Genomic DNA, 27,691 nt, shown 5'->3' with positions numbered 1-27,691 from the left:
TGACATCTCGGAACAATCAAAAAAAATATATATGCCTATAAAATCGATGCAAAAGGTTAACATACATCTACACGACTTCGCTGGTCACTGAACACGGTCCACTAATGAGTTTTCCGTTCGGCTCACTCGGACCACCGGCGGACGCAGGGCGCGGATTGTAGCCAATATTTGCTTTCCGTAAATATTTGCACTACTTCCCCGTTATCAACTAGCGCACAGAGCGCTGGCCAGGCACTCCCCAATGTTTAGCAAACAGACGCGATGCGATAAGGCTACGGCCAACACTAGACGATAGTGAACTGGAACCGGTACACTTCCACGCGATACGGTTTGAAGAAGGCAATAGTTTTACCCTGGCAGACAGGAAGGTGAACAGAATGCAATTCATTATTCTGACCGAGCGGCACGTGTAATGGAGCTGTAGGATCTTAGATGAAGGGGTTTTGCTGGGCGCGATTTGATTTGCATTTGATTATCGGATCACATTGCTTCGTTACTTACCATAAAGAGGATTAAAACGACAGCATGTCTTCAGATTTTAGATTTTTTGCACAGAAATGATGATGTGTTTCAAACGAGATCCTTTAGTTTGAGATTAAATAGTAAATATGTGGAGAAAGGTGTTTTATTGCTTTCTCGCTCTCTCTTTCTTTCTCTCTCTCTCAACGCGTTTGAGCTATCGCTATCGTCACTGTATCGTACCAAAACAGTCACTGCATACAAATATGGTCCCAGCTCATAAACCAAGCTGCTTTACGACGTCTCAAACAACCACACAGTGTGCGTTGTTGTCATCACGTTAGCGGTACGGTACAGGTTATTGTGCTGTGTACGTGATTGTGGGTGGAAAAAAGCTTACAACTCGTGCGAGCTGTTGCCTGCGAAATGGCAAAACAAAAGTAACAAGCTAAAATTCGCCCCAAAGAAACAACACTCCACCACATTTACGATCGATCAGCCAACGGAACAACGTTCGAATTTCGATAGTGGCATGACTTTGCTTCGACACTTGAAGATCGCAAGGCGTTGAACTCCCGAAACCAGGTACGAGAGTCGGCACTGCTTCATGTCACTTAGATGATCTCCAATAGCCAACGATCACTGTTGATACTTTCTCCAGCTTAGCGGCATAACGCCGTTCAAACTTCCGGTGGAACGCCAGAAAATAACGATCCTTTAAATTTATTAGGTTCACCTTCTATCACCCCGGATATTGATTATGTAACACTTGGATGACTTCTCGATTTCCCCCATTTTCTGTCACAATCAATTTCGTTTGGTACGCCAAACGTGTTTCGCCTCCAAGCGTCCCACTTGCTCGTGCTGGTGTCAATCATTTAAACCAGACGTAATGGGTTTCCGATCGCACCTCATCTTACGCGAACTATTACCACCGCCGCTACAAGATGCCGTCATCATGCCCTCAAACAGAGGGTACACGGGCAAGTGGTTCGGTGTAGTATTGCATATTTTCATTCCATTGTAAGCACGAGCTTTCGCTCCGGCCAGACTTCCCGTCATCCCGTCAATCAAGGTGCGCACCCGTGATTATCAAAAGATGGTCGGGCGATAATGGGGCGGGCCTCCCTGTGGGGAAGGCGAACGTGCTGCTCATCTAACACCGCGCGTGCGTCATGGTGTTTAGTGTGCCGCTCGGAAATATGGACCTGAGTACGCTCCGGGCTACACGCCCAATTCCCTCCGGGGCCTTGCAGAGACGTACCAGCCGACCCGTCCCACCCGGCATGACCTTTCAACTATCCCTCCCTCCCACTCTCTTTCTCTCTTTGGGAGAGGGACACATTTGGTAAAAGTCACTTCTCGCAGACAGTGTCGAGCCGAGGTCCAAAAGGGAATGAAACAACTCCGACAGCGAGACACCTCCGGATTGTTTCACTGCCGGCGGCGCACCGATATAAGGACGTCGCTCACCTTGTCCGGGCACTGGAGTACTAGGAGAACTTAAACTGCACAAGTGCTCAAAACGTGATTGCCTTTTTGCGTGAAGGTAACATTGGTTGGCCGGAATTGTTACGGGCGTTCCCCCCCCCCCCCCCTTTTCTGCGGTACCAGTTCGAACCGGCACAGACTGGAAAACCGATTGTAGGCAGATTCGATGTCACGGTGTGGAGTTTCTCACTGAACCACCAATATTCGGCTGGGGAAGTGAGGAGCAAGCCGGGGACGAAAAGGTATTAGTAACAAGCGTTAACGCTTGGAGAGGTTTTGCTGAATATGTAATTCGCCGTCAACCCGGTGCGACACTGACCCGGTGGTGAGATTGTTTTATTGGTTTTGCTCTTGATGCCGTGGGTACATGATTTGCGGTTTTGCAGTTCAAGTGGAGGGAAAGTTAGTTTCGTTTTGTTCGCATAAAAGTGAAGCATTTGACCTCCGTCCGTAGAACTAGCTGTGGTTTGCTATGAAGCATCAAATCGGAGAGTACTTGAAGTGAAAATTCTTCGAGTAAAGCGATTTAAGCTAAAAATATGCTTCCAAAATATCTGCAAACGACATCAGTGACAAAAAATTAGGCTTCTCCTGAACCCAACACTCTGCCTTTGCCGTGCAATCTCCACTTCATAATCGTCAAGAGCAAATAGGCATACAGCGGCAAGAAGGTCGCCACCTTTCCGCCATGCTTCACACACACACACACACGTGAAGGTGGACCACACCAAACCCACATGCCGGCACCCAACGGAACCACTTTCTCAAGCGTTCGTCGACTTACGCTAGCCGTCTTGCGTGCCGGCCACCCCCTCGGTCCTTGGATCCTGCCAGGCAAAGGAAGCTTTAAAACCGTGCCGATCCGGATTTTACTTTGACGTCAGCGAGAGCGAACACTGCAACGACCCGCTCGCAACACGTGTGGTAGGTGCCGCAAGTGGGGAACTTCGAAATGGTTCTCTATTCACAAAACCGCCCCATAGCAACGCAACAATGCTCTTTTTTTCGTTGCGCGCACCCATTCACGGAGCTGTTTGGGCGGGAGGGAGGCCAGGGGACTGCAAAAATAAATACAACAAATTTGCACGCACAACGACAACAGACAACAGCATCATCAATCAAAACTCAAAACTTCTCCACATGACAGGGCGAGGCCGTCAATTAAAACACCATTAATCCGTGGCCGTAGAAGGCCACACCAACCAGGGTAGGCAGGCAGGCCAGGCAGGTTCGCCGGTTGACCTATAAAAGTGGCCAAAACGATCACGCTCAGAATTCGCCATGTCGCACTCGGGTGTGCTGCGGCGCTCGTGGAATATATCTATGGAATCTATATTAACGCCACACTGACCTACAGCGAACGCGGCCATTACCCATTGGAACGGCTGGTTGGTCTGCTCAGCGATTATTTAACAATTTTCTGAATCTGCACGATTACTGCTAGACACTGGAAATTGCAGCAGAACAAAGCATTCTAACATTTTTGTCATAAAATAGACACCCATTAAGATCGGTTGGTGGATTTTTCATCCATGTAGCTAAAAATACAAACTAGACTAGGCTTCCGCATTGGGGCTATTAGAACAGAAGAAATTGATCTTTTCTCTTTAACCTCTTTGACGGCTAAAATACGCACTGGGCTAACACTAGTTTTAATTTAAGAGGTGAGATTAGATTTAAGAACATTCACAGGAATAATTTATATCCATTGAACCTGCAATAAACAATTACAACAATTACAGACAGGAAAATAATACTCCTGCCCATCTACCTAAAATATATTAAACAGATTAAAGTCGAAGGAAGTGGTATTCTACCGGAACGGAATGCATACCTTCAAAAATGGTGAGTGGTGTTGGTTTTCATCTCTTCTACAAGCTTCATTTAATTCGCCTTCAAATCACATCTTGCCTGAGCCCGAGCGCGAATCGGTTCGCTTGCTGTTGCATTCGTTCGGGTAATTAGAAACACAAAATTAACCCTCCTATGGCCAACCAGCCCCAGGAACAACCTTCACATCCTAAACCGCCACTTCGTCGTCTTGCAAAACGGAACCGTCGACTAAGAAACAGTTGGCTGTCGCAGCGAATGATCGCAAAAAACACAACAACAACAACAACAGCCACAAGACACCCGCTGTGGCGGCCGCCAACATGTCTGGCGCGATCTCGTACGATTCGCAAAAATTCGCTTCACCCTTTGGCGCGCACACACACACACACTGTCGCTTACATAAACCGCTCCCGCAATCCCCCGGCTGTCCGACTGACGTTGGCAGGCAGACGCATAACCTCGAAAAACGATTGCGTGAAGGACACGCATAGATGGGAATGGGTGGCGGCGTGCGCAAGATCTGTGTGTGGCAGATTGGATCACTTGCGAAACGTGATCGTTTCATTCACGGGCTTCGAAACAACAGTGCGAGAGAGGCACCAGACGAAGAGAAAGAGAGATAGAGACAAGAAAAAACACCTGATCACACCGCTATCAGAGCTACATATTTGGTACCGATCGGGCAGCGATCGTACTAGATGGTTATGCTCTATCTGTGTGTTGCGTTTTTTTCCGCTATCTACTTTTTTTCTTAGAAAACATTTCTAACTACGCAATACAACTCACTCCCACAGATCCTTACCCCCACACGGACCCTGTCTACGACAGAACGTGCTGAAATTAAAAACGAAAGCACCGCGTGTGTCGCACTTTCTCGATGATCTCGAATGATTTCTCACGGGTGTTGAGTTTATCGATACTGTGGGGGATTGGTGGGGAAGCGAGAGCCCGCCCGGACCCCCGAAGCAACCCCTGCGGCTAGGCCGGCGGAGAGGCTACAATTACGTCGTTAGCATACATTACTTTACGCACACACGCCATGATGATTAGCACCCATGATTGGGGGAAGCAGCGAGTGCAGCGGGACCGGCAGGAGGTGTGCAATTGTGACGGAAAGCTGCAATAATCAATCATCTAGTGGGACGTTGGGAAATTTGTATAATTCCCTCACAGTTCGATTCGATGCAGGTGAATGACGATAGCAACGGTGTGATTACAAACTACAGCAAGAGCATATCTTACTGAAATGCTGCATCATTGAATGTTTAGTTATTTTCTTATCAAATCGCCTACATTGTCAATTATTCTATAAAAAAGTAAGGAAACATATTTCCAACTGCTATTATTTCTAAATTTTCCCAACAATGTGTATCCTAAAGAATTAAGAAATATTAGCGCGGTGTAGACACATTCGTAACACCATGTTTTCCCATTTTATGTTTTCATGCTGTTAATTTTTTGCATCCAATTGATACACTTTGTTTTAAGGGTCAGTAGTTATTTCTAGCGACGGACGAAATTCGATACGATCACGCACGTCAGCGGCGAAAGAGCTAATGCTAATGCTCAACTAGGAAGAGTTAAGTTGCTGTTTCGCACGCGATGCATTTGCGGCTGGCACACAAGCCGGGAGTGTACACACCACCGCGGTCAGTAACACTTCATAAAACAGTCAACATGGACGCGCGCACTTCTGCCCACAAGTACCACCTGTGCTGTCCCCTCGCTAGGTACACGATTAGGTGTGTGTGTCTGTGTCCGCCTCCCAAATTTGCGTCATTTGTCGTGCATTGATGAGTCTAAATTCCACGCGCGGCACGAAGCCGAACAAGTGTGTCTCCCGTCCGGCTGACGCGCGGATGATCTTCCCTGCTTCTCGGGTGTACATTCACACCCTGCCCAAAAGTAAACTACCACCATCCCTTGCTATCTAGGGGACTGCAAACAAATAAAACGCCCAGGATTAGTACAAACAGCAGTGCGGGGTTAATTATTTGTCCGTCTGTCCGCCGTCGCCTGAACAAAAAATAAAGCATGAAACGAGGTACAATGCACAAATTAGAATGCAACTCTTCACAGCTACCCAGGTTGGCTGTTGTCTCGTCGGCTGTTGTGTTTTTGTTGTGGCTGCGTAAAACCATTTTAGACGATTTACGCTGCCCGTTGCTGCGCACTGCCACCGTACGTGATCAGCCCAGAAAACGCGCATTCGATGCGCGACGCTTCCGCCAAGATGCATCGCGTCATTTCGAAGATCGTGCTGCAGCTATCAAAATATGGCGATGGGCAGCTGATCCATACAGTGCACTACGACTATTCCCTGTTCAAACTCAGCCACCCTCTCCTCTTCCGCGTGGCACGTGCCATATTGCACCCTGGAGGGTGAGCGAAATTTTCCAAATCCCACCTCAATACGCTGCGCAATAACCGACCGACCGACCGACACACAGCTGCACAGAATTTTGCACAAATGGCTCCGGGACGGAACGTCGAACGCCCCCCGACCAACGCCCGCCCAGTTAGCGGGGTGTTAAATTGTTTACTTTCAAATTCCTATCGGGACATTAGAGGTTCCAAGCGGCGGCGATGCACCGATGCACTGTTGACGCCTACCCTCCGGGCCCATCCCGATGTCAATCTGCGGTGAAACTCTTGGGAGTCATAGCCAGACCGATTTCGTTGGTTTAGTTTGATGTTGTGCTTAAAAGAATTCCGAACACTATAAATTGTCCCTGATCAAAAGTGTCTCTGAATGTGAGCTAGCTGCAATGAATCGCAAGCGCGTTCGATACACGTGCCATCGAGGAGAGAGGGAAGCGATCGTGGAGGTGGGACTTTATTTACTGGCACTTCATTTACTGACACCTACTCGCCAATGTTTAACGACCAAATGTTTGACTGGTGTTTATTGTTCGCCGCTGCGGTTATCTTTTGCCCATTACACGGTGCTTCGAGATTCACTTGCCTGCGTTTTGACCAAACTAATTTGGCTCGAGATGCTAAGTGTGCGTGAAAAAACCTCCGCTCTTTGCAACACGAAGATGAACTGTTGACATATGCGTTTTTCCTCACCAAAATTCACCCTTGGAGTGTACCGTCAAGTGTTTGAATCGATTAATATGCATCACAAACATATCACATGTGTCGCAACGACGCTTTTATAAATCCTGCCCGATTGCCCTTCCCCCAATTGCCCCCTGCACTCCAAAGCTTTGCAAGCTTATTCACGCCATTAGCAATGCACTAGCATCAGCAATATCGGACACGTGCCATTCCCTGGGGTGCCTGTGTGCTTGTCTTCGATCCATGGGTGTGTGTGTGTATCAACTACACACATTTGAACGAGGCCGCGTATATTCATATCGAACTCTCCTACACAACCATACGCGCTCGGTGCATTTAAATGCAGTTTGCTTCTGTAACAAGCCGATCGCGGCATCGTTCTCGGCAACTCATGAAGCATCACCATGCTCGGCACGATTCGAGGCCAGCCCTGCCTGGGGGTGGGTGCCGAGCCGGCTCATAATAATAACGGACTTTAAAGGGCACGATCAATTTACTAAAAACAAACCAACGCCATTGAATCGTTATCGCTGCACGCCTCTTAGCTTCAAGTGGGTGTTGGATGCGCTTGAGGCGCTTTGTGCGATAACGGTGAGCTTAAATCTGCATCTAAAGGTAAGCCAATGAGCTGAAGGGACAAAACACGTGGTATTGCAATATGGTACGCAAGTGCATTGTAATCGGGGATCGGGAAGTTTTACTATCAACGAGATATTTGTTAGGAACTTCTTGTTTAATTTCAGTACGATTCGATTGAAGTATGCCTGTGATAAACTTAATTATTAGAAAACAGATTCACAGAGCAAACGTAACCAAAATATAGATGGACGGCATCCTAAATCATCGAGTTTGTAGCAAAATTAGTTCAATTTCATCACTGAAAATGAAAATAATTTATTGTTCAAGTTTCACGATCGGTCCGTGCGAGTCTTGTTACCAAATTCCGCGCTGCAATGATACACCAGGCATATGACGCAGTGCCAACGCGCAGAAACGAACCATACGGACAACATAAACACTTCCCCTTTGCCGTTTGCTGACTTGAAACATCAGCCGAGGAACTGCACACACCTACTTCCGCTCGAGCAAAACAGTTCTTACCATTGCACATTCCGATGCCCGGTTCCGATGTCTTCGTTTGCGCTGATTCAGATATCACACATACACACGACGCTCAATGCCGCTGGAATTTAAACATACGAATTCCAGCACCACGTGGAACGCTTCCCGACGTTGTAATGATTGCCATTTGCCATCCTCATATCGCAAAACCGTTGGCTGCACTAAAAGGTTCGTGTGCCCACGCGATAGAAAACGTGCAACGATTCTTAGCCACGGGGTAAAAGGGGAAAGCCAGGGGAGGAAATGGTGTGTCACCCTGTCGGGTGCATCAATTATTTGCCATCGTCACTCGCACCACAATCATCGACAATAATAATCATCGCACCCTCGGGCGCAAGCAATTCTTACCACGCCCGGGAGAGGGCAAGGGTTGTGGGAGTGGGCACGCCACATTGTGCACAATGGCACTCTATTAGACTGCAGCAGGCAAGTATGGCTGCTGATAGGCGGTTTTGAGTGCTCGATCCATCGGGAAGAAGGCAAACAAATCATCGACTGGCACGTGGTGGATGGTAATTGTTGGGTACAAAATTTCTTGGCTCGGAGAGACGCATGCACAACCGCTCTGCATTTGAGAGTGTTGTTTTATATACCTAAGTAAAAATATTCATCTAGACGTCCTATGATTGAGAATCAGATTAAGAGTTGCATTTTTGTTCAATCTTATTTTTTTTTTTGCTACAATCTGCCGCAAAAGCGATAAACGCTATCAAGAGCACAGTTATTCGGTACATTGATTTGACTTTTTCGATCCGTCCGTCCATGCACTCGCTCCATTTCCAGCTTTAACTAGACCGGCCAGAACTTCTGCTGACAGACAGTAAGACAGTAGGGGGAGCAGTGTACGAAAACACATCCAGGCGCACGTAGTACCACCATATGTTAACACAAATTCGTTTAAAATCATTACCAATGACCCCCGGAATGGACATCATTCAACCGAGCGAAGGGCGGTGCAAGATGCGATGCGTGTCTTCTAGCCCGGGCTGGTGCGGGAAGGTGTACCACCCCGTTGCGGAGCAGATCGTAGCTCCAACGTGATAAGAGGAGCCAGCAGCAGCAGCAGCTAGCTGTAAACAACGTGAGCCTCGTCAACCAACCACACTGTCAACTGGCGCGCGATAAGCCGGCGTGTTCGGTGAGAATCTGGTTTTCTCACACCCGGTCACCCGGCAGACTCAGCTGCTGGTGTTGCAGTTGGGGAGATTCTCTTTTCTAACCACCCGCAGCCCCGTTTGCCAGAACAGCTTAATGGGAAGATTCCATTCGCGTGCATGCATGCATCGAGTGAACGGGTGCATCAATCGCTCACTATCGCAAACCTTGGCTTAGGAAGCAGTACAGTAGGCGCTTAGTTTAGTTGTTTGCCTACTATACGCTATTGAGGTTTAGTAGACGCTTGGGATTAATCAATGGAATTCAGGAAAGCAACGAGCTTAATGAGGGACAGTTAGAGCGACAGGCACTAGATCATATGTAATACTTTAAAACATTGGAAATTCAAAATGCAAATCTTAGCAGAAGGAAAATGATTGCGAACGATGATCAGCTAACCTTGTCTAGCACACCCCCTCTACCATGTACTGCGATGCACTTAGATCCGACAGTCCAACAACGATGACAACAAACGATCGTACGTGACCGCTTTGACGATGTAAGCGCACTCTGTTTGCTGCACCGCAGTGATTGCGCGTTGAGTGCAAATTTGTGGCCAACTTCTGCCGCTAGAGCTAGGGCGAGCCGCAATGGGGCAGGAAGAAATTGCGAAGAATCACGCCACCCCAACGCCCGCAGCAAATCGGAAGCGAAATAATGCAAACCACGCGCAATCAAAAACCCCTCCGGGGCTTGTTAAGTGGCGCTAGGTAGTGGTCGTAAAAAGTGTCGCATGGCTTACAATTTCTTTTTTTTTTTTGCTTTGGTCGAGCTATGCCATAACTGGCATAACTGGGTCTTTGTTTTTGCGTACAAGAACAGTAACAATAACAAATGCAATAACAGTATTAATAATATTATTTTTTGATTGATTGATTTGAGTCGTTTTATTTTCTTTAAACAGTATATCGAAAATGATGCAGTGCAATCGGTATTGTTCCAAGAATTATTGGCCATTGTACGCAATAACGTTTGCATAAAAAAATGAACAAAAATTGTAACATTTTCACGGGTTTATCCCTTTACCCGCACTAACGCAATGTTAATTGCACCTTCAATAATTTTAGCCCATGAATCAGAAGCAAAATTTTTTGAAGATCTATCAGTCGTACACCAACCGTAATGGTAAAAAATTTAAGAAACTTCGTTAAGAAATGTGCGGAATCAAAGAAAGGCACCCCGACACGACGAATACGGATGTCTTGTGGAAGTTTTTGTTATTGAGTTAAGCCTTCAGTTAAGTTAGCTTTCAGTTCAGTCAGTTAAGTTAGACAGTGTAGACAGTACCATATACAGTCTTGCGTCGTATGGGAGGCTAAGAAAGGCTCGAGCTCATGATGGGTATGTTGTGCAGTTAGGTTGTACCATTTGCCGGCTGTACCACGAGACCAACTGAGACCAGACACGTAACTAGGCTATATAAATAATTTAACACTAGAACTAAAGTGTTTCTTTTTTTAATGGATTATTTCTTTATTCGTGATTAAGTATCTTTCTATTTTATACAAGTGTAGATTTTGTGCATTAATGCTGGTATGATACACAACAGCGTTCGTGATGAATAAGATTGTTTGACAGCTTTTCACTACATTGAATTGAACGTCAATTGAATGTTTGAAATGCCACACGAAAGGCGTGTTTGACTAACATAAAAGGTCAGTGCCATCGGTTGCAGGAAATGGCAAACCAAAACATAACCTTGTCTAACATAGCGCATTTCAGCGGACTGCAGGTTCCACATAAAGATGTATTTACATATCACTCGAGAGAAAGTGAACGCATAGATTGTAGTTTCTATACGTTTAGGCGTACCGTACACGGGATACAGAACTTCTCAACAATTGAATCTAAATAATTTACAGTTACACATTACAATTGACGCTTGTTTAGTTCAATAGAATCTCAAACCATTGACTTACGGGAAAGAAGTGAAAACTATGTTAAGTGTAATATTTTACTGTTATAAAAGGTTTAATAGGTTGGAAAAAAGCATATTCTTAAACTTTATATTTAATGCTCCATATTTCTAAGAGTATGCTGAGTGATATCATTGATAAACAATATTTCACACTCACTTTCACTCGATCGCTTAATGGACCTTACGAAGGGTACGAACACACTGGTACACTCAAACCACAAAAGCATGCACTAGACAGTTTAATCGTGTAATGAATTCGCGTCATACCAGTCCCGCCCTTCAATACAATACAGCACCGTAACTATCGGCGCAGGGCAGCAAAAACTAAACGCGCGTGCACCGATTGTTGGAGGATTCGCTCGATTAAACTGGCGCCCGGCGACGATATCCGGTTTCAGCCAGATGTCTGTAACAGAACCGTAAAGCAACAGAAGGTGTAGAACGGAAGCCAGCACAAAACCAAGTCGTTTCTACACCTGCAATCTGACAGCCGGCTGCTATTGAACTGGGAAACTGAACACTTGACACTGCCCCTTCCGGCAGGTCCTGCTAGACGCTGCTAGACCTTGGTATGAACTCTGTTTTCCTTTCTCAGAAAGCTGGTTGACACATTTTATGACAGGCCTTGTGTTGATGGAGCATTTGCACTTTGTATTTACAATTAATTATTTAAATTGCGGTGCTTAATATATTTCAATTAGATTAGCAGCTCTGAATTCCATTGATTGTAGACAGTTTTATTGGGTTCAATATAAATAGTCTAATTGTAATCTAACGATAAAATTTGTACAGCCGTAATGAATACTTTTGCATTTCTTACTGTCTCTATTACTGTATGTTTCAATCGAAATAGGTCACATCATTCGATCTGCGCTTTACGATTGAAAGTCACTAACTTACTGCTGACCCACATTCAATATCATTCGCCATATCTCGCCAACCCTTTTCGTACCTCGCTGCCGAGCTATGCTCGCAAACAGAAGCACTGTAACATCAAAGGGTATGCGCTGGAGCTGCTAGGAAAAAGCCATTTCTCTTCCACTCGGCTGGAAACTACTCCACTGTCTATACATAGCCACCCCCCGCAACCGACGAGCATCCGTAAATCGGAGATAAAATCCTGCCCACCGAAGGACCTATCGAGTGCCGGTTGTGCAGACAAACAAAAAGAAAGGAAAAGATAGGAAACCGCATCAATGCAGCAGACGAAGCCAGGAAAAACTCCATCCAAGTCGCGCGATGCATTTCCCCACTGCTTCCGGCTAACCGGCTAACACGGGGACGTGCGTGATTTAATTGCGTACGTCGAGACAATTTTTCCCCGGCCAAACCGGATGGGGGACGACCGTGTCGCCATCGAGACGGCTGGATAAAAAAGAGAAGAAAAAAAAACAAACAAACAAACAAACTAGGTTACACAAAGTGCATAGCACTCGGCCGGCCTACCTTCGTCTACCGTCTTGGCCGGTTCCATGTTGCAAAACCGGCAGCTTGGCGTTTCGTTTTCACTTCACAGAGCCAGCGCACTTTCGCTGCCAAGATCGCGGCACGATCGCGGCTGCATCTACAGCGAGATTCGCTTTTTTTGCTGTTGTACAGCGTGTGATGTACAACCGCCGCACATCCGCATGCTCTCCGAAGCACCGGGGCTAACCCTGGCCTTGAAACTGGCGTTCCCTTTTGCACCACCATCGCGCCCGTAGACGACGGCCACGGCGGCGACGACGTTTGCCGTGGGCTCGCGTGTTCCGTCTCGAGTGTGGAAAGGAAGCAGCGAAAGTTTGTCGTTATTGGTCGTCGAGGGCAGGTTGAGCCGAGCGCATAAATATGCTTGCCGTGGGTTCGCTTCAACAAACAGCGCAGCAAAAAAACATCATAACCAGCACACAAAGTGTGATGTCTTTCGGCCTGCTGTGCTCTCTCGGCGTGTTTCGCCTGTGCCTGTGTGCAGTCTCGGAAGTGGGCACCCATGTGTCGCCTAGTGGTGCTAAAAATAGCATTCACCCGAATGCAACTGCCGTGAAGTGCACACAACACTCGTGGCAGTGCGATCGCTTTCGCACGGCCAGGAAGCGCAGTCGATGCACCATGCAAGTGTGTCGTGACATAGTGATTTGTGCAACTAATCGTGTATGGTAGCACTGCTGTAGTGTGTTTTTAAGTGCGATTTTTTGTTTTGCTTTCGTTTGCACCACAAAACTACAAAATCGAACAGTATTACGGCAGCGATTTCGTTCCACTTTGCAATTTCGCTGTGAATGAAACAACAAACCATCAAGTGCTCGGAACACCTCGGAATGTAGGTTATGGGTTAAGGGGATTTCCAATACGACAAACATTGCTCTCTCCCTTCTACCCAATCAAAAACATGTAGTTTATCACGAAACAAAAAGGACAAACGTCAGCGCAACAAGAGAATGGATGAGTTTTTTTATTTTATTTTTTTTATTTTTTTTGCGACACTACCTTGGCACATCATCCCATCTGCCAGAAGGGTTGTTTTCTCGGCCAGCGATCAAAATTGGCTGCTTGGTGTGTTTTCTAGCCATAAATATAAGGTATAAGTGTGTTTGTGATGTGAATTGCTCTGTGCGGGAGGATGTGACTTCTTACTCATTTCGTAGGAACTAATAAACTATTCGTAGAATGTGCAAACTGCGCTATTTTCTTGTTGTTTTCATCCGAATTCTTGCCTTTTGTTTGACTTTCTGGGAATTTGCTCCTAAACTAAGGGTGATAAATGGCGATAACAATAACAAATAAAGCTAATGACGAAGATTACCTTTAATTTCAACATTATTACACCCAACAAAGCAAATAGTGACAAATTATTTCGAGTATTTGGATATTAATGTTCAAGGATGATCTAAATTTATTGGAATAAAAACTGTCAATATCTTAATGGAATACAATAAGAAATCATTTGAATGCTTCATTCTTATACATATGCAGGAGTAGTATCGATCGTTGAGTTAATGTTAAAACATTTCAAAACAATAAATCAATAAATCCGTACCAAAGAATCGTATAAAACCCTCAGCCGTTTTAGCGACATATAATTAAATGTATTCAGAACCTTCAGCATACGAAACTCTGGTAGCATTGAGCCCCTTGTTATTAATATGCAAATTAAACTTTAAAACATATCTAAAGGAGACGTCACAATTGAAAGTTTTTTTTTTTTCGATGACTCGCCCTGAGTCAAACAGTATTTAGATATTGTTGAAGGCATAATCAATATAATTGTATTGATAATACGAAATAAAATTAAAACATTATAAAATAATCTTTCTATAAGGCCTGGTAGCACATGTCGAACAACGATCAATCTTTACAATTAATTTTCAACATCTTTATACTTCTAATGTTTTCTACTGTTTAACCATCCTTTAAAACTACTCCTGTTTTTTGCAATGAACATCACCGTAAGGTGTACTTTGAATAGTTTATCGGTTGCTAGATTTCATAGAACTAGATACTACATTCAAATCTAGCTATTACAGGTCCCCTACGCGTAAGAACAATTCTGGCCGCTAGAGTCACCAATATCACGTGACGGACGCATGGCCAAAACAACGCCTCACACTGTACACAGGTAATGGCACTGCGCTCTACGTAAACAGCACACTGTTACGCAATTTATCCTAAAAAAATCCTTTTCTCATTCCAGATAAGATACGACGCTGTTTAGAATATTTTACAAACGCAGTTGCGCCACAACATCGTATCGTTTCTGATACGATACAGTCAGGGTGTAATAACCCACCCGGAAAACGGAAACAGAGCCCAACAAAAATAGCACGAAACTCCCTTGTGCTATCCAGATTTTCCAATGCCCGGCAGAGCGAAAGGTGCGGAGCTGATGGCATACTGGCTCACTCGCCCAAAAAACCAAGCCCAAGGACACACACGCGTTTGAACTGGCGTGAAACACCACTAGGGCAGGGGTAAAGCGTCCCACAACCGCCACAACGCCGAAACGCAGTTCGGCGTGTGTGGAAGGAGAGGGGTCAAAGACCGCACCGCTGGTGTATCCTTGAAACTGGGACATGCGCCATGACGTCAGCATCAAAGGAGCAGTGGCGTGTACCAACCAGCCATTGATGCTGTAAGGATAGCTACGTTTATCTCTTTCACCCTCCCGGGTGGCGTGATGTGTTTATGCGTGGAGGAATGTATACTCCCTCAGTGTTTTGCTTTTCTCTGAGGCGCACACACTCGCACGAAAAACGCAAACGTAAACAAAAACAAAGAAACGGCACACAAGGCCTTGAAACAAAGAAACAGCTATGCTGGTAGTGCTTTATGAAAAGGATGCTCAAATGTATCGTGCATGTAGCCTGTAGATCAATGGAGTCCGTAAAGCATCATGCTACCTACCTTTGCGACGGCCGTACGGTCCCAGAAAGGCAACACCCTTCCCGATCACATTGTCGTCGATGTACTTCAATATCTTGAGCGTGTCCTCCGGCCGCTTCAGCGTGCTGAAGGCGCCCTTCGGTTTGCCCGCGACATTGCCGCCGACCGGACGGAGCGGAAAGTCGTCCCCGCTCAGCGACAGGCTCTTGGTGCGGCTGGCCTTCTTCAAGCTCATCGTGAGAGCGGATGCGCCCCCTCCGTCCCCACGGTCCAGTACGGCTTCCACGGTTACGGGATAGCGAAATGCAGTTGCAGCGCACACACACACACAGAGACACACCAAACAGTGATCTGGGAATGCTCTTTCCCTTTAGCTGACTTCTACGTTCTACGTTGCTACTTTCCACCAACTGCACTCTGTCCGATAAGGTAATGTTCGACCGGGGGACAGAAGGCAGTCCAAACGAAAGGAATGGTAACGCCACCCGCTTGCCGAGGGGCTCGCGTTTGCTGTGGGCTTCCCTTTACGGGTCTAAATAGGCTGGCAGGTGGTTGATGGGTCGACGACCTACCGCAACGGTGACCACGGCGGCAAGGACACTTGGATCGCTCATACGGCTCGCGGTAGCGCGGAAAGGGCCACCGGCACACGAATTTCCGATTACGAGGCACCGCACACACCACACAGACACACACACACACACACGCCACACAAACACCACACTGAGGGAATACACAGCACTAACAGCACATAAAGAAAGCACTCTCCTGTGTTGTGGCAGACGATACACACTCTATACACTTGCTACTGACCGGGACACAGAATGATTTCTATTTCAGGTAATGAAATCAACGAATGGGAGCGAAATCACTTTTCGCTTTCCCCCTGCTCTTGGCACGATTGATCACGAGATGCAAAAATTTTCCACTCAAATCTTCTCCTTTAGAGCACTTGCTGCTGCTACGTTGATGACACGGCACGTTTTGACAGGGGCCGTGCGTTTGACACTTGGTGCAATACAATTGACTGGGACACTTTTGCACGCTCACCGGACTAATCACTTGGCCGCACCCACCCGCACTCGTTAGCACTGCAGCACACCGACCGAGCGGCCTTTGTACAGCGGCTGCTACGTTTGTAGAGAACGCGCTCGTCCTGTTCCTTTGTACGCACACTACGCGCGCGCTACGGTACTGTATTAGTAGTGTAGGCGCTACGTTTACACACGCTCAATTATCATCTGAAAGCGCTGGGCGCGCAGTGTGTACACGATAAAAGCGATTGAACTCACGCGGCTTTCTTCACACCTCGCACAGGCAGACGGTTCCTTCCAATCAGTTTAGCGTTTACTACTACCAACCCCCACTCACTAAAGCGGGGCCCGTTCTTATGTTCTTCTCAGCCACCACCAGCAGGTGGAAAGATGATGCACTCAAGGTAAACAACACGCTGTAGCGATGCTGCTGCTGCCCCCACTGGAGGGGATACTTTTGGCGAGAATCCCTTTCCGCGGCCAATCTGCTTACCAGCAGGGCTCTCTGTGCAGCCCCGTAATCGGGCAGGCGATATGGGAAAGGTTTGATTTTTTCCTCCCAAAATACGCACAATATTGGCACCGAAACGACCTCACACAACGATTTACCGTAGTAACCACCACACAGAGCCACACACGCAGTTGGAATCGGGCTGGGCACGGTATGAAAGAGACAGGGGAAATGGGTTTGTTTTTCTCTCAAGCAGCCAACGCGTGCCAAGCGGACGAAGCATGGACTTGAATTAAACGTTTCTCACCTACCGAGTACGAGCAAGACCCTTTCGCAAGACGGCCAGCCATATCCGTGGCTGCGAGTGAGAGCGAACGGTTTGCGCACAGCGGGACAACTGAAGCGTGATAAGGTCAAAACTAGTAGCGAATAAAATAAAACTTACTTTTGTTCTTTCGGTTTTCATTGTTGACTATTTATGGTTAATTGAATGCTAATAAATAACCCATTCATTATACAACTGTGCAGGATTGTAAATGATGAATTTGAAATAAATGCGAAGAATTAGAAGAACTTTATGATATTTCATGTGATCAACTATTACACACAATTTCTATAATTTCTACAAAGTAATACCTCAAAACATCTGCACTCTATTTTTTACATTAATTTATTCCATACCATCCATGCCTTTATGCCACTGTGCGCTGATTCGAGAGAAAAGAGAGAGACCGCCGCACTGTTCGAGAGCAAACGCACTTTCAATCTCCCGCTCTCTCTAGCGCAGCTCTTTGTTTGGTCGCGTATCGTCAATCAGCTGTTTTCGTTTACGCAACCACACGCTGTTACCGTTGTATGCGTAGTGCTTGTGCAGGTGTTAGTAGATCGTTTGAAATGACGTAGCTAATGTACGCAATTTGTAAAAAAACGCTTCCCAAAGTTTCCTAAATAAATTATAACTTATTGGATATCATGAGTAGAAATTATCTATTACCACCAGCACCTAATCTCTATTCTATGTACTATGTTATGCATTCAATTAAAGCTTTTCAAAAAGGATGTTTGAAAATTCTGTAAAATGCAAAAAAATTCCTTCAGATATACCTATGCAACCTGTTATTCTATTTGATTTTTTACATACTTCGCCATCTACATTGGCCTACTCTAAGGATCTTAAACTACTCAAACTGCTATTATTAAAAATATCGAATTTACTGTAACAACACCTATGCACACTTTTACAACCTCCGCTGATCAATTACAACGCGCTGAATCACTGCCAAGCACGCGTTTATTATCGTTCTGCCTGTATCATACCACCACGTTCCTAAACGTTCGTCAATAGCTCACAGTGCGGATCTCCGCCAATAGTCATTTTCCTACAAAGTTGGAACGTTGATGACCCTTCGAGCGCAAGCGAACGAACACGACAATTAAATAGCTGAAAAATCGTATTAAACCGTAACAAAGCGGCACATGCTATTGCACCTTCTCAACGGCGGCGACTACCACCTAGTACCTCCGATCGGTTCGTTAGATGCCAAACACACACACGAGGCATATAATTTATGAGCCATTCTAGCCCGTCACTGCCGCAAAGCTTCCTGCTGTTGTTGTTGTGGCTGCTGCCGCTCGATGAGAAGCTCCAGCTGGCACAGTGCAGGCAAACAAAGGAACCACCCAATGGTGCTAATTTGTATATCCCCTTCCCCCCACAAAGGACGCACCCGGTCTCGAAGGTGATAACGTATAAACTAACGATGACGTCGCCGATTGGCTTTGATTTTCCAATCAACACACGCGCCACAGGAAATCCCGTCAAACCCGCGGCACGGTAAGTGCCCTTTTCCTTGGTTGAGCCCCCGCAGTGGCATTGGAAAATGCTGTCGGGAAAACACACCGCTTTGCGCAAACACCAATCGGAGTCGGAGCCCGAGCAGTTGGAAAAACGACCCGTTCGGAGTCGGTCGTAGTTTCCGTTACCATAGTGCGCCAGGGAGTACACAACAAACAAAAAGCGCTGGTTTGGTTTTGCTGCCATCGTGAGTTCCAGTGCAAATTCCAGTAGCGGGTAGTAACGAATTGTGCTGCATTGTTAAAGCTGCTTTGAAAAGAGGCTAAAATTTGGGACCTTTCAATTTGGAAACACCTGTCAGCAAAGGATATCAAGCTTCGGAGCATCCAGCAAGACGAGAACCAATATTTCCAGGTCATCCCGCTCGACTCAACCTTAAAACGTGCAGAAAAACGATGTCATCCGAAACGGTTTACGATGTGGCAATGCTGCCCTAAGCACACGGCAGGCTCTCGTGCCTACCCGAACCTTCCGAGCGCCCCAGAGTGTTCTAGATTTCTAGAACATTTCGCGCCCCTCACACACACACACAAAACGCCATCCAAACTCGGAACATTCGTCGACCATGTCGGGACAGCACGGACGGTCGGTGTTTGTGAACTCCTGCATCAAGAAGCCGCTCAGCCCGTCCAGCAAGCGACCGAACCCATCATTCCTGGTGCCCCAGTGCAGCCTCGACCGGGGGCTGGAGGATCCGCGCACCCAGCAAGCGATGAGCACGATCACGCGCAAGAAGGCATCGATCAAGTGTCCGCTGGCCAGAAATGGCCAGTATCGCCGGTCCAAGTGCTGCTCGCTCACGCACCAGCTGCGCAAGGAGACGGACAGCTTTCAGACGATGGTCCAGTTCTACGACAGCATACCGGACTACAACGAGCTGCTGCATCTGCCGCGCGAAGAGTTCTACTGCCGGCTGAACACGCTGAAGAAGAAGCAGCGCGAGCTCAAATCGATCTGCTTTACGGGGGAGCTGCCGGAGCGCCGGTCCACCATCTGCCGTCCACCGCTGTCACCCGAGCCAGCGAGCGGTGAAGTTCAAGGGCTCGGCAAGCACGGCGACTACAAGAGCGGCGGCAGTGAGAGCGTTCCCTGTGCCCAGGGCGACGATGGTGGTGCATCGAACGCAGACGCTCGCCCGGGCGCAGGACTGGCAGAGGAGGACGGTGACTCGCTGCACTCCTGGAGCAAATCGCCCCCGACGGTCGTAGACACGGCGCAGGAGAGCAAGGGCCCCTCGGACAGTGCGGCACGCAAAGGGTCCGCCAAGTCGGTGCGCATCGATAGCGGACCCAAGGAGTGTAACAGTCTGCGGGACGAGCTGGGTTGTGGTACACGGTACCGTTCCGGTACGCCGTACGTTTCCGATCCGGACGAGAGCAGCGCACCGACGGCGAAGGACGGCGCCACGCCCACCGCCTCCACCGCCACGTGCGCGACGCCGACCGCCAGCTCGGACTTTGTCGAGCGGTACGATCGGTACGTGAAGCGCAGCCTGCGCTGCAAATCGGCCAGCCCGATACGCAACCTGGCCAACGTGACCATCCCGCAGCCGTACAAGATGACGCAGCGCGAGGAGGAGCAGCGCACGCTGCAGGAGCTGCTGGTGGCAAGCAAGAGCGCCTTCCCGTCGAGGGAAGCGCTGGCCGACAGTGGGACAGCTCGGTCGACCCAGTTCCGGGCGAACCCGGTCCCGATCACGTCCCGCATACCGCTGTTCGAGACGATCATGGCGGACCAGGAGAACCGGAGCCGGCTGGCCAAGCTGAATGCCGAGATCGAGCTGCAGTCGCAGATTAAGCCGTTTCACTTTTCCGAGCGTCTGAACCGGGGCCACAGTCGGTGCCTCAGCCGGAGCCTATCGTCGCCGGCCCTGCTCAGTACGGGACTGGAGTCGGACGGGGGGTTGCGCCGGCCACGCCACACGTTCAAGGCAAAACCGTGCCCGAAGAAGCTGTTCAGTAGCTACTTTCACACGAAAGCCTGGGAGGACGAGTACTTTCGCCATCTGAACAAGCGGCTACGGGCGGAGGAAATGTTGCGGCAAGCCGCCCTCCCACCATCGATGGCCCGGCGGGAGCGGGCAGAGCGCAAGGGCGGCTGTCTATCTCGCCACTCCGTCGGCGAGGAAACGCAACCGAAGGAACGGCCCGGCTCGTCGGGCAAAAAGTCCAAGCGCAAGCGAAAATCGCGCAAACCAACCAAGCGGCGGAAAAGTGTGGAGGAAAAGTGTGCGGAATACTTTGCGTCCGTACACGACCCGTCCCGGGTGGGTAGATTTCGTTGCACGGGTGTTTTTGGGGGTTAATGATTTAATTTGCCACATTCATACCCGTAGATTCCGTACCCGACGAGCAACTCGAGCTGCAGCAACAGCACGGACAACAACCGTGGGTCGGGCGATACGCCGGCACCGATCTATCCTGTCAACCGGCCGAACCTGGCCGCCACCCTGCGGACGGAATGGTGCCGCAAGAAGCTGCGTGACATGGAGCTGGATGATACGACCGCGGACAGGAAGAAGGCGTCCCGGTTCCGGTGGGGTGTGAAGAAATCGCAAGCCTTTCAAAACCTTAACCTAGAGTAAGTGTGCCAACGGGGGTGGGTGGGTTTGAAGTAGTGGTGGGAGGTCGGTATTGGACTTACCCAATTCCGATTCCGTGTTCGAAATCAATTCCGAAGCCGATTCTGGTTCCGGGGCCGATTGCGGAACCAATTCCAGAGTCAACTCCGGACCCGATTCCGGAGTTGGCTCCGGATTCGATTCTGCAATCAACCTCGGAATCAGAATCGGCTCCGGTATCGGAATCGAGCTGGGAATCGCAATTTGCTCTGATAACAGAATCAGAATTGACTCCAGAATTGGAATTAGCTCCGGAATGAGAATCAGTTCTTGAATTGAAATAAGAAGTTTCAGAAGCGTAATCAGTTCAGGATCTTTATGAAAATGGATCGTTTAAAAGTAAATTTGGAGTATTTGCGGCTATCAATACGTAGTATCATTAGACCCAAACGTCTATTCTTATGGAGTTGCCGAAACCGACTCTGATCTCAAAGCCGATTCTGACTTCGGAGCCAATTTCGATTCCGTTTGCGGAGCCGATTACGATTCCGGAGCCGATTCCGGAGCCGATTCTGAAGCCGATTCTGGAAACTGATTCCAGACCTACTATCCAAAATCGATTCTCGAAAACTTTGGAGCTAGCCGGAATCGATTCCGACGAAAGCTTCATTTTTCCCATCACTAGTTTGAAGGGCGAACCGCTTCACAAATCTGTCCCGCAAACGCTTTCAGCCATACGCACGAGGAAGAGCTAAACCTGCGACTAGCGACCAGGCGGGCCGAGCAGCGGCTACGCCAGGAGGAGCACGCCATCAACATGGAGCTGATGAGGCAGCGCGTTAAGGCGGCCCCACTACTGCTGGAAGGACCGCCACAGTGGGGACCCCGGTTAGGCCATGTGGCACATCGCTGTGCGAGCTTAAACCGCGAAGCGGAACAAACCCTGCACCGCAGCAAGCCACCGGAGGGTAAGCTGGGCAAAACGATCGCGCAGAAGCTGTCCGCCGGGGCATCGAGCAAGAAGTGTGACTCACCCGTTACATCGTCCAGCACCGGGAGCCACCAGGGGCGGGCAGGGACCGGTGAGGATGTACGGCGGCATCGACAAAGAACCGTAGCAGCGGAGCAGCGTCGCAATGCCGGCAATGGCAGCAAGCTAAGCACGTACTCGTTCGACTCGACCGGCAAGCTAAGCTACAAGGCATGCGATAGCGAGCTGCTGAGCCTGTCGGATGCGTAGTGTGCGGCCGGCAAGGCGCCCGGTTGGACGGAGCTGGGGATGGATGACACAATCAGATGTAGGGATTTAGCGCGTAGTTGATCGTATGTGTGGGACTGATCACGGCCATGTGCACGTATATTTATTTAATTTAGTTCTGTAAAGGGATTCTCCCTTCCCAGTCCCCGTTTTGTTTTACGGTTGTGTGATTTGATTTGAATTCTCTTCTCTCTCACACACACAAACTCTCCATTGCAGTGCAGTAGCTTACTATCATTTGTTGTGACCAAAACTAATTAACAAATAAACATATCAAGAAATGAATTGTTGTTTGTTCCCAATCCGTACGTTTTGGGTACGTACCAATCGGGGACAACACATAGCTAACGATACGTTCAACAATATATCGCAATACACAAAGCTACTACAAAGTACGCGTGACGCATTCAAACAGTTCATCAGCAAAGATCAACGCCGAGCAGCTTTGCTTCGCGCTGCAAACGATCGCGTTCCGCGCGCAGCCGCTTGATCAGGACCGCTTGCCGTTCCAGCTGCCACTCGATCGGTTGCTCCGCCAGTTCCGTATCGGTCATGCGACGGTACCGCAGATCGGTCACCTTACCGTGCCCTTCCCCACGCCGTATGTCGATCAGGATGCGTACCAGCGGCACGTAGAAGCAGAGCAGCACCAGCAGCTCGAGGGCACACACGACGACCACAAACACCTGCGGCGTGATGGCGGGATTCAGAGCGCCACCCTCACCATGGTCCGGCCGCTCGTACGGAAACAGATAGCGCACCTGGTTCTGCACCGTAAGCAGTATCACATTCCAGAGCGTTGCGATCTGCAGCGGTGCCTTCCGGTAGACGGCCAGCGCCCGGTAGTGGTCAAAGTCCGGCTCGGCCAGCCGTACAAATTCGGCTTTGTTGCGCTCGTGGATCACGTACGTTACCAGCCAGTACACGATGCGCAGATAGATGATGAGGAAGTACACGGAGGACGAGCGATCGGTGTCGCCCGCGGGCTGTGGCCAGCCGGCTACTGATGCAACCGTGCCGGCCGTAATGATCACGAAGGCGAGAAACAGATGGACGCTGGGAAGAACACAGATGTTGGGAGCTGGTAGATTAGAGGCGATTTGTGCCTGCTCGTGGCTAGAATACCCAAACCTACCTGAACAAGCTGATTGCAAAGATTGGACGAAAACGTGGTTTGCCCTCCATCAGGCATGGGGGTGAGTACAGTTTGGAACTGTTGGACTGCGGCGGCGTATCGGAGTGTGTTGACATTCTCGCGCAGTACGGTGAACGATCGAGCTTCACCGGATAATGGAACCGCGTGGCCGCGACAGTGGCTGACAGGTGAACAATCGCTAGGGAAAGGGCACCGGTGGCGAACAGTCAATGTGGGGAAGGGTTATTAGAAAATGGAGATTTTTTGCAGACGTATGATCAAATGATTGTCATGCTTCAGTTGTCAGTCGATCGATAACCTCCGGTCGTGACCGAAGGCAAACGGGTAAAAACGGTGGTAAGGGTAGTGCTCGACGAAAAAGTGGTACAAAATGTCGACCTCCTTTCTTACTCGTGGTTTATCGTCGTTTCTGTTTAAATCGTTTGCAATCGGTTCGTCCAGCGTCGCGGGTCGAACTGCCGGTCCGAACCAGTCCCTGTTCCATTCCACCAGCAATACCGAGCCGGAGGATTCGGTTCGGTTTGATAAGCTAGAAACGGTGCCCAGCGCATGGTACGGCGGCAATGTGCATCTTACAGGAAAAGGGTGGGGAAGAATTGATCACTTTCCCTTCTTTACAGCATCCAACTGTTTGTTACCCTTACGCTGACGATCATTTCGGTGATCTACACACTTCAGCAATGTGATACCACCACGGTGTGTGTGTACTACTACATGCTGCTCTACCTGCGTGGCGTCTATTGGGCGATTGTTTATGTAAGCAATCAGACTAAGAGAATTGCAACCCAACAACTACCACCCTAAGATCTCCGTCTTCTCATTTAGCTAATCCATCTGTACACTAAAAGCCGCCACCAAAGCCTGAATCGCTGCGGCCACCATACGTTCGCCGCGAGGGTACACCGGCACAAGAAATCCAGCCTGCAGCTGGTGACGCTATCGAACATGGTGCTGCTAACGGTACACACCGCGATGGGTCACGGCTTTGGGGAAACGTTTATGCAACGGTGCTTTGTGGAGGGCTTTTCGTCCGTTGTGTTTGTAGCGTCCTTCACCCTGCTGGAGACGATGGTTATAGTGCCGGTACAGCTATCTTACATCGGTAAGCAAAGGGCGTTCGGCTTCAGGCGATAAGATATGAACGGTGTGTAATAATCACAGCCCTCATGCAAACCACACACCTTTTCTTTTGCCAACCTCAAAACAACAGTTCAAGTTCGCGTGTTCAATTTGACCCGCCCGATGCCCGACGCACAGCACAGCGCTAACGATCTGAGCTTAAGACTGTGCCCGACCGAGGATTACAGCGTCAACGACAGCTTCAAGAGCATTGCCGATCCGAAAGAGTTCGTCCAGCTGCAGGCAGCGTTGATAAGTAAGCTGAAGGAGGAGAACGATCAGCTACACAGCAGGATACAGGAGGCAAGATGTATGGTCGAACTCGCGCCGAACCAATCGCTCAACTACTCGCTGGCGGAGCAATCTATCGTTGGAGGTTATTGATAAGCCGTAAGCATCCCTCTTAAATTGTACATCGTCCTCTCTGCATAGCCAAAAACAAAGTAACTTTGCGTGCAAGAACTGTGGAATTTTGCTACCTTTTTTTTACTACACGTGTAGTATTTTTTGATCATATTTTGTTTGTGTATAATGCTGTTCTTTTTCTACACTGCACCGCTATGATGAATAAAGATATGGATGATTGTATGAAAACTTTAACACACAAACACCTAATTCCATTCGCAATAGTTCGTAAGTATTTATTTAACGACTGTTTCTTTTTATCACTCAGATTCCAAGAGGAATTCTTTCTTAAATACCAATTTTGGAACATATGAATTACATAGAACTAATAGTGGGCACTACTAAACTGACCTGACACACAAAACATGCTTTGGAGAACGTAAGACAAACATACTTTGGAAATAAGAAACTACAATATACTTCCTATGATCCGATACTAATCGATGGAGAACCTTTTCATAGGAGAAAAGTAGGGATAGTTGCGTAAAGTGCTTCAGTCCAATGTGCATTTCACAACCCACCAACTCCAAGGTTGGTGATGTAGAAAACGAAAACTTTTTTTCTATTACCCTGTTCTTAATCCGCTACCATACGAAAAAAAACACGCTCCCCATCCACCTCATCCAGGATACGTGACCGTTCGCACCTGGGCGTTCATTTGCATTATCTTTTGATTCAGCTTCAAGTTGTGATCCTTCAAGTACTTGATCAGATCCGCCTGCTTCTCCAGCAGCTCGGCCGTGCTCAGGCCACGCTGGGTAAGTCCCAACGAGCCACCACTGAAGCCACGGTTGTCCTGCAAAGCGTCCGGCGGTGAAGCGGTACGATTAAATCGCCGTACAGCAGCTAAAATGGAACGGAGAGGATGAAAAACAAATGCGACATCAGCTGCAAAGCTTGGCTTGCGGTCTGGGGTAGAGTAGGAAATACATACCAATGTAGCTTCCATTGACGATGCACAGCACAACCGTTTCCAGTCCGGAAAAGGCGGTGATGTAAATAATCGGGGACAGCAAACCGATCGCGATGCACTTTTCGCCGAATGCGTCACCGTAGTAGTGCTGAATCAACGTTTGAATCGCAAGCAGGAACGTGTTCCACAGCGACACTATCTGTAGCGGTACGGCTTTGTGCTGGTCGGTCGCACGGTGGAAATCGTGATAGCCGTTCAGCCTTAACTTTTCGTGATGAGCCCGCACGATGTGATCGAACAGCTAAAGGGAGAAAAAAACGGGGGAATAGAAGGGTTCAGTTCTAAGCTCTAGTTACACTGATTACGAGACGCTCACTTACGTAGGTAACAATCCAAAACGCTGCTCGTAAATAAAGCATTATAAAGTAAGCCTCACATCGTCGGCTATCCTCCCATGTAGCCGCTAGAATGATTCCGGTCAAGGAAATACAGCTCGATATCAGCAGATGAATGCTGGAACAACACAAAAACGGACATTTGTTCCATGTTATGGCAAGAACTGTTTCACTGAACACACACAAACAATAATTTGATTTCAGGATTCACACTTTTTGATAACAAAATGGGACTGAATCTTCGATTCGGCTTATCTTATTCTGTTTTCGAATTGATAATCCACCAACGGCACACACCGTAGTCTACACAAGTAAACGTATTTCCAAATTCGCACTGCAACTCAACAGTTCGATAAGATTCCGGCCTGATCCGGTCGGTATCAGCAGTTGGAAAGCACACACCACCGATCCACCTATTACCGCGTTTACCTGAATGCTGGAACCGTGCGGAGCGGTCGAAAGCTGTCGTCATCCTCCGTCGCTAGGATGGGATCGAGCATCGTTCTGCTGTCGTCCATTCTCGATGATTCATCAAAGAAACGTCCACCCTACAATGATAGAAACGAGCAAACGTAATGTAACGTAATGCCAGCGACCAGCCGTCGTAGAGGGAAACCTTACCGAGTTTGATGTAAAGTTCCGTAACAGACTGACCATACTACTCCTACGGAACCGATGCCAAACCGACGCGCTGCTGCTGCTGCTCCTGCTGCCAGTGATTAGACGCACACTCGCATACTTCTCATACGGAGAGGAAGATTTCGAAGCTTGGAAAGCAAAAAAGAATCGCTGTTCCTAATCACGTTAGAACACCCGGAACGCCCGATGGCAGTGGGTCGTGAGTAATAAGTGTTGGGACGAGGGAGAAGAGAAAAAAAAACAACCGCACACTATACGAAGCACACCAAAATACAACAATCCGCTGGGTGTCTTTCGCAACCTAACCCAACTGATAAGCAAAGGAAAGGCAAACAACAATCTAGCGACGAACAGGGAACGACGAACGTCGACGCGTTGTACGCTCGAAACGGGGGGAAACCAAAATAAAACGAATAATTACGCCGCGGTACGGTGCGATCAGTTTTTGGTGAGCCCTCGATGAAAACAAAAGAATTTGTAATCCTTTCTTTTTCGGTGTGTTTTGA

General features: G+C 48.2%; 5 protein-coding genes across 8 annotated transcripts in view; 2 read left to right on the top strand and 3 right to left on the bottom strand.

The window, feature by feature from the left end:
- Window positions 1–17,193, bottom strand: part of LOC121591062 — a 49,807-nt gene extending 32,614 nt beyond the window's left edge. For all 4 annotated transcript variants that reach the window (XM_041911414.1, XM_041911415.1, XM_041911416.1 and 1 more), the window contains exon 1: window positions 15,422–17,193. In XM_041911414.1, the coding sequence (XP_041767348.1) occupies window positions 15,422–15,635 (214 nt within the window). In that variant the 5' untranslated portion in view covers window positions 15,636–17,193. The remainder of the gene's footprint in view (window positions 1–15,421) is intronic.
- A 1,683-nt stretch (window positions 17,194–18,876) lies between these two features.
- LOC121602685 (protein FAM161B) lies at window positions 18,877–22,617 on the top strand. Its single transcript, XM_041931461.1, has 3 exons — window positions 18,877–21,006; window positions 21,076–21,320; window positions 22,033–22,617. Exons 1-3 carry the CDS (start codon window positions 19,306–19,308, stop codon window positions 22,538–22,540), a joined length of 2,454 nt encoding a protein of 817 aa, XP_041787395.1. The 5' UTR covers window positions 18,877–19,305; the 3' UTR covers window positions 22,541–22,617.
- A 242-nt stretch (window positions 22,618–22,859) lies between these two features.
- LOC121602725 lies at window positions 22,860–23,906 on the bottom strand. Its single transcript, XM_041931491.1, has 2 exons — window positions 23,694–23,906; window positions 22,860–23,614 (listed from the first exon to the last, which is right to left on the bottom strand). The coding sequence occupies exons 1-2, from the start codon at window positions 23,807–23,809 to the stop codon at window positions 22,978–22,980; spliced, it is 753 nt and encodes a 250-aa protein (XP_041787425.1). The 5' UTR covers window positions 23,810–23,906; the 3' UTR covers window positions 22,860–22,977.
- On the top strand, window positions 23,558–25,425 carry LOC121602704. The gene is made up of 4 exons (XM_041931480.1): window positions 23,558–24,266; window positions 24,335–24,470; window positions 24,540–24,816; window positions 24,925–25,425. Exons 1-4 carry the CDS (start codon window positions 24,085–24,087, stop codon window positions 25,215–25,217), a joined length of 888 nt encoding a protein of 295 aa, XP_041787414.1. The 5' UTR covers window positions 23,558–24,084; the 3' UTR covers window positions 25,218–25,425.
- Window positions 25,426–25,448: 23 nt separating this feature from the next.
- LOC121602716 (transmembrane protein 192-like) lies at window positions 25,449–27,673 on the bottom strand. Its single transcript, XM_041931486.1, has 5 exons — window positions 27,168–27,673; window positions 26,976–27,094; window positions 26,532–26,664; window positions 26,173–26,452; window positions 25,449–26,084 (listed from the first exon to the last, which is right to left on the bottom strand). The coding sequence occupies exons 1-5, from the start codon at window positions 27,201–27,203 to the stop codon at window positions 25,858–25,860; spliced, it is 795 nt and encodes a 264-aa protein (XP_041787420.1). The 5' UTR covers window positions 27,204–27,673; the 3' UTR covers window positions 25,449–25,857.
- Window positions 27,674–27,691: the final 18 nt, after the last annotated feature.

This window comes from Anopheles merus, chromosome 2R (assembly GCF_017562075.2).
Source record: "Anopheles merus strain MAF chromosome 2R, AmerM5.1, whole genome shotgun sequence".
In the NCBI taxonomy this organism is placed as follows: domain Eukaryota; kingdom Metazoa; phylum Arthropoda; class Insecta; order Diptera; family Culicidae; genus Anopheles; species Anopheles merus.
Note: the sequence above shows the minus strand (reverse complement) of the source record. Positions and strands in the feature narration are given on the sequence as shown.